The sequence below is a fragment of the Gossypium raimondii genome, chromosome 7 (genome assembly GCF_025698545.1).
Source record: "Gossypium raimondii isolate GPD5lz chromosome 7, ASM2569854v1, whole genome shotgun sequence".
Lineage (NCBI taxonomy): Eukaryota > Viridiplantae > Streptophyta > Magnoliopsida > Malvales > Malvaceae > Gossypium > Gossypium raimondii.
In genome coordinates, this window is record NC_068571.1 from 7,172,661 (window position 1) to 7,177,006 (window position 4,346).

Sequence of the window (4,346 nt, forward strand, 5' to 3'; positions counted from 1 at the left end):
TTAGTACGTTTTTAACGAAGCATGTTATCTACCAATGGACATCTAAAGGGGAGTGTTATGAATATTTTATTATCAAGTATATGTCCATCAATATAAAAATATGTTTGATGTATTTTAGGACTCTAATATCCATTAGAAGGAGTTTTATTGGATTTATACTTCTTATATCTATAAAATATAGCCTTTGGAGAAGCATTGTAGACATTCTCATTGGTCAATAAAATACATACTTTTCTTTTGTTATTTTATTTCTCTTGTTTTTACTCTCTGTATTCTTTTATTTCATAACATTAAGCATTTTAAGTTGATTTTTTTTTACATTATATACAAAATCAAATTAACTGTATTTAAGGGAGATAACTAAACTCCAGTAATTGGCCTATGGTCAAAGATTGTTCATCCATAAAACCCATTTGGGTTTAAGCTTTCGAGGAGCAAGTAATAGGTTTTTATTTGGATAACTCCCTTTAGACATAGTGTGAGCGTGTGGTGCAAATATGTCCCTATCATGTGTAAAGGATTTTGTGAATACAAACCCTTTAATTATAGAGTGAGAGAGATTACTAGTTGAATGAGTTAATTCCACTAACTTTGATTCTAGATTTCAGATTTGGAAACAAGCATTTCCAATGACTAGTCAATTTTTTTTTGAACAAGCATTTCCCTATCATGAAAGGAATTTTTTTGCTACAAATAGTTCAACTAAGAATAACCAAAACCCTCAACTATTTACATTTATTCCCCATTCACCAATCTTTATATCAACAAGCCTATAGAAAAATTTACAGAAATAATATTAAAATAATTTTTATTACTCAAATAATATTGAGTCACTTTTATTTACCCAAATGATAAATTTTGAATAGTAAAAAATTTAAATTTTCCAATCGCGAATTTGGGCATTGAAAACCCAAAAAAATTCATATTAAAAAAGTAAGACTTTTAAAATTATAATTCTTAAAATAAAAACTCTTTAAAATTCAAAAATTCTAAAATTCTAAAATTCAATATTATTTTTAAAAATATATAATTTTAAACTTTTATGATTTTTAAAGTATGAAAAATAAATTTTTAAATTTTTTAAGTATTTTTAAAGTGTATGGACCAAATTGACAAAAAAAATGTAAATATTGAGGGCTAAAAATGTTTATAAATTTTAAAAATTGATTGACCCATGAACCAATACAGACCGATTGACTCGGGCTAAAAATTCCATTTGAACTGATAGTTAAATTGATTTTTATAATTTTATAACTTTGAACTTTTTATAATTTATTTGCTTTGAACTAGTCAAGTCAATCGTTTTGGGAATCAATTGGTCAAACCTGTTCGAAATTGGTTCAATTGCTAATTGAATCAATATTTTAACTGGGTTTGATACCCCGACCAATTTCTGGTCCAATTAGTCTAATCTAATTTATATAACATTGAATTTTAGAATTTTTTATTTTTAAAATTTTCTTTAATTTTTAAAAAATTATGAAATAATTTTTATTTTTAAAATTATAATTTTAAAAATTTTACTTTTTTTAATATGAATTCTTTTTGGGATTTGCTCAAATCGGCACCGAAAAACCAAAATTATTTTTCAGTTTAAAAAATGTTTTAGATAGATAAAAGTGAATCTATATTATTTGAGTAATGAATTAAATATTATTTTATAAATTTCCCAAACCTATCACTAACAAAACTTTTAATATGACAATATATTTGAAGACTTTGATCAATTAAATCTTGATTTGGTTTTTCTACTTATATGACAATAGAAAATGAAAGGGTACGGATGAATTTATTCTTGTTTAAGAATGTGGCCTGCTTGTAGAACAACCAATGCAGCAACCTTGCTTGGATTCTGAACGCTCTACTTTGTTGCAGCTGAAAGACAACTTCATTCTCAATCGATCTGCTTCTGCTTATACTTTTGCTTATCCAAAGGTTTGTTCATAAGGACAATTTGGTGGGGATTGCTGCACTAGGGATGGCGTTGAATTGATGAAAACACTGGTCACGTTATTGGACTTGATCTCAGCGGCAGTTTCCTTTATGGTTCTATCCACTCCAACAGCACCTTTTTCCAGCGCCATCACCTTAGAAGGCTCAACCTTTCGGACAATGATTTCAATGGCCCTTCTGCAATTGGAAACCTTACAAGGTTATCAGAATTGGACCTCTCCTGGTCTGGCTTTACAGGTCAAATTCGCTTTCAAAGCTGGTGATACTTGATCTCTCTGGAAATGAACTAAAGCTCAAGCATCTTAATGTTGATGGGGTAACTGCATCTTCGACAATCCCTCAAGAGTTTGGCAAATTTATCTTCTTTAGCATCTCTCTCTTGAGGCTTGTGAATTGCATGGTAAATTTCCTATTCAAGTTTTTCAACTGCCCAATCTTCAAACTGTCCATGCATCCTTCAATATGTTTCTCGTGGGAAGTTTACCAGATTTTCACAAAAGTAGTTCACTTGTATCATTGAGACTTGCCAATACAGGTTTGTCTGGTTTGCTACCAGAATCTATTGGGAATCTCCAGTCATTATCTGTCTTGGATGTTAGCTATTTCTCTTTTTCTGGAAAAATCCCTAATTCGTTGGCTAATCTTACCGAGCTTACTGCTTTGTTGCTTTACGGTAATCAGTTTTCCAACCAAATCCCATCTTGGTTAGGAAATCAATCTTCACTCTAGAGAATCTCAAAGTTCAAGATTTAGAGGAAAATAACCTGAGCCGCCTACAAAATAGAATCCTTTATATATATATATATATATATATATATTCTATAATAAGATAATTTTAAAATAATATTTATTGTATTGTATTTATATTAAATTAATTTAGTTGTTTCTGATATAGTTTTTTTCGCACATTCTATTCATTTCAAGTTTTTTTTTTAAAATATTATAAGAAGGCATATATTAAGGGTATTTAATTGATAAACTATCAATATTAATAAAGAATGCCATATTGTGAAGTCCAAGTCTATTCTCTGTAGCACGTTGTTGTGTTTTGTCATTTTATTCACGTTCTAGTCTACTGTTTTCAATTGAAGTGTGTTCTATTAGTGTCTTATCGAAATGGAAAAGGAACTAGCAAATCTCAATATAGAGGATGGTGAAGAAGAAGCATTGATTTTGCCTACTGATGGGGTCTCCCGAAAATAGATCTATGATTATTGTTTGGTTGGATGTTTTTTAATGCCAAGTGTAATGCACTTTCCAGCAATGAAGAATACGATGAAAAATCTTTGGCATCTATTTGGGAGGAGTTCAAATCTCAGATCTGGGTGGGAAACGATATTTGCTCAAAATTTTCCATGAGTTGGACATCGAACGAGTGATCATGGGCGCTCTTTGGACTTTCAATAACCATTTACTGGTTTTTCACCGATTAAAGGAGGAAGAAGATCCAATGGAAGTTCCTCTTGTTTTTTCTGCATTTTGGATCCAAGTTCATGATCTCATTCCCGGATTTTTCTCAGAATCCATGGAAAAATTATTTGGTGACTTTATTAGAGAATTCATTGACTATGATGTGAATTAGTTAAATCGTGGGATGAAGAATTTTCTTCATATCCGGGTCCAAATAGATATTCGTAAACTGCTACAACGACGAAAAAATATGATCTTTCGGTCAAATTTTACTTATGTGAATTTTCAATATGAAAGATTAACTCTCTTTTGTTTCCTCTGTGGATGTCCAGGCTATGGAGATAATTTTTGTCCAAAAAGACTTATTCAGGGATTGAAGGAGATGGAAATAGGATAGGACTTAACATTGAGGGCGAACACAAGAAGGGCATCAACAATGAACAATATTTGGCTTCGTGAGGAAGATGATGCTAATTGGGGAACAATGGTGGGGCGTGAAATTCAAGGGATTTGATGAGAGGAGAATCAGGAATGGTAATGAATCCCATCTTGGGATTTAATTTGAAGGGTTACAAGATTCAAGCTGATAATATTAATACGGGTCCTTTTAATCAAATGGATCGTGTCAATATGGAAGATAGCTCGATAGAAAGTGGTGATGCGAAGAAAAGGCCGAGGTTTGAAAATGTGGATTTAGGCGTTATAAGGCACAATTCGGAGCAAATCAATGTTCAACTACAACAAAGATCGGCGGTTGCTAATAGGCAAGCTGTAACGACCCTATAGTCAGGGGTGTCAGAAAGTGCATTCCCGGGACTCTGTTCCCGTAAATCAGACTCGTAAAAAGTATTTATGAAGTTAGTTGTGTAGTTAATTAGATTTCGGTTAAGTGAATATGCATGATTTAAGAGTTATTAAATTATAAGGACTAAATCGCGTATAGGGTAGAAGTTGAATTATGATTTTAAAATAGTTAAAGGGAC

The 4,346-nt window shown here is 31.3% G+C and overlaps 1 protein-coding gene across 1 annotated transcript; it reads left to right on the forward strand.

Moving 5' to 3' along the window:
• Positions 1-1,830: 1,830 nt before the first annotated feature.
• LOC105764586 (receptor-like protein 34) lies at positions 1,831-2,682 on the forward strand. The gene is made up of 3 exons (XM_012583223.1): positions 1,831-1,935; positions 2,153-2,303; positions 2,489-2,682. Exons 1-3 carry the CDS (start codon positions 1,831-1,833, stop codon positions 2,680-2,682), a joined length of 450 nt encoding a protein of 149 aa, XP_012438677.1.
• Positions 2,683-4,346: the final 1,664 nt, after the last annotated feature.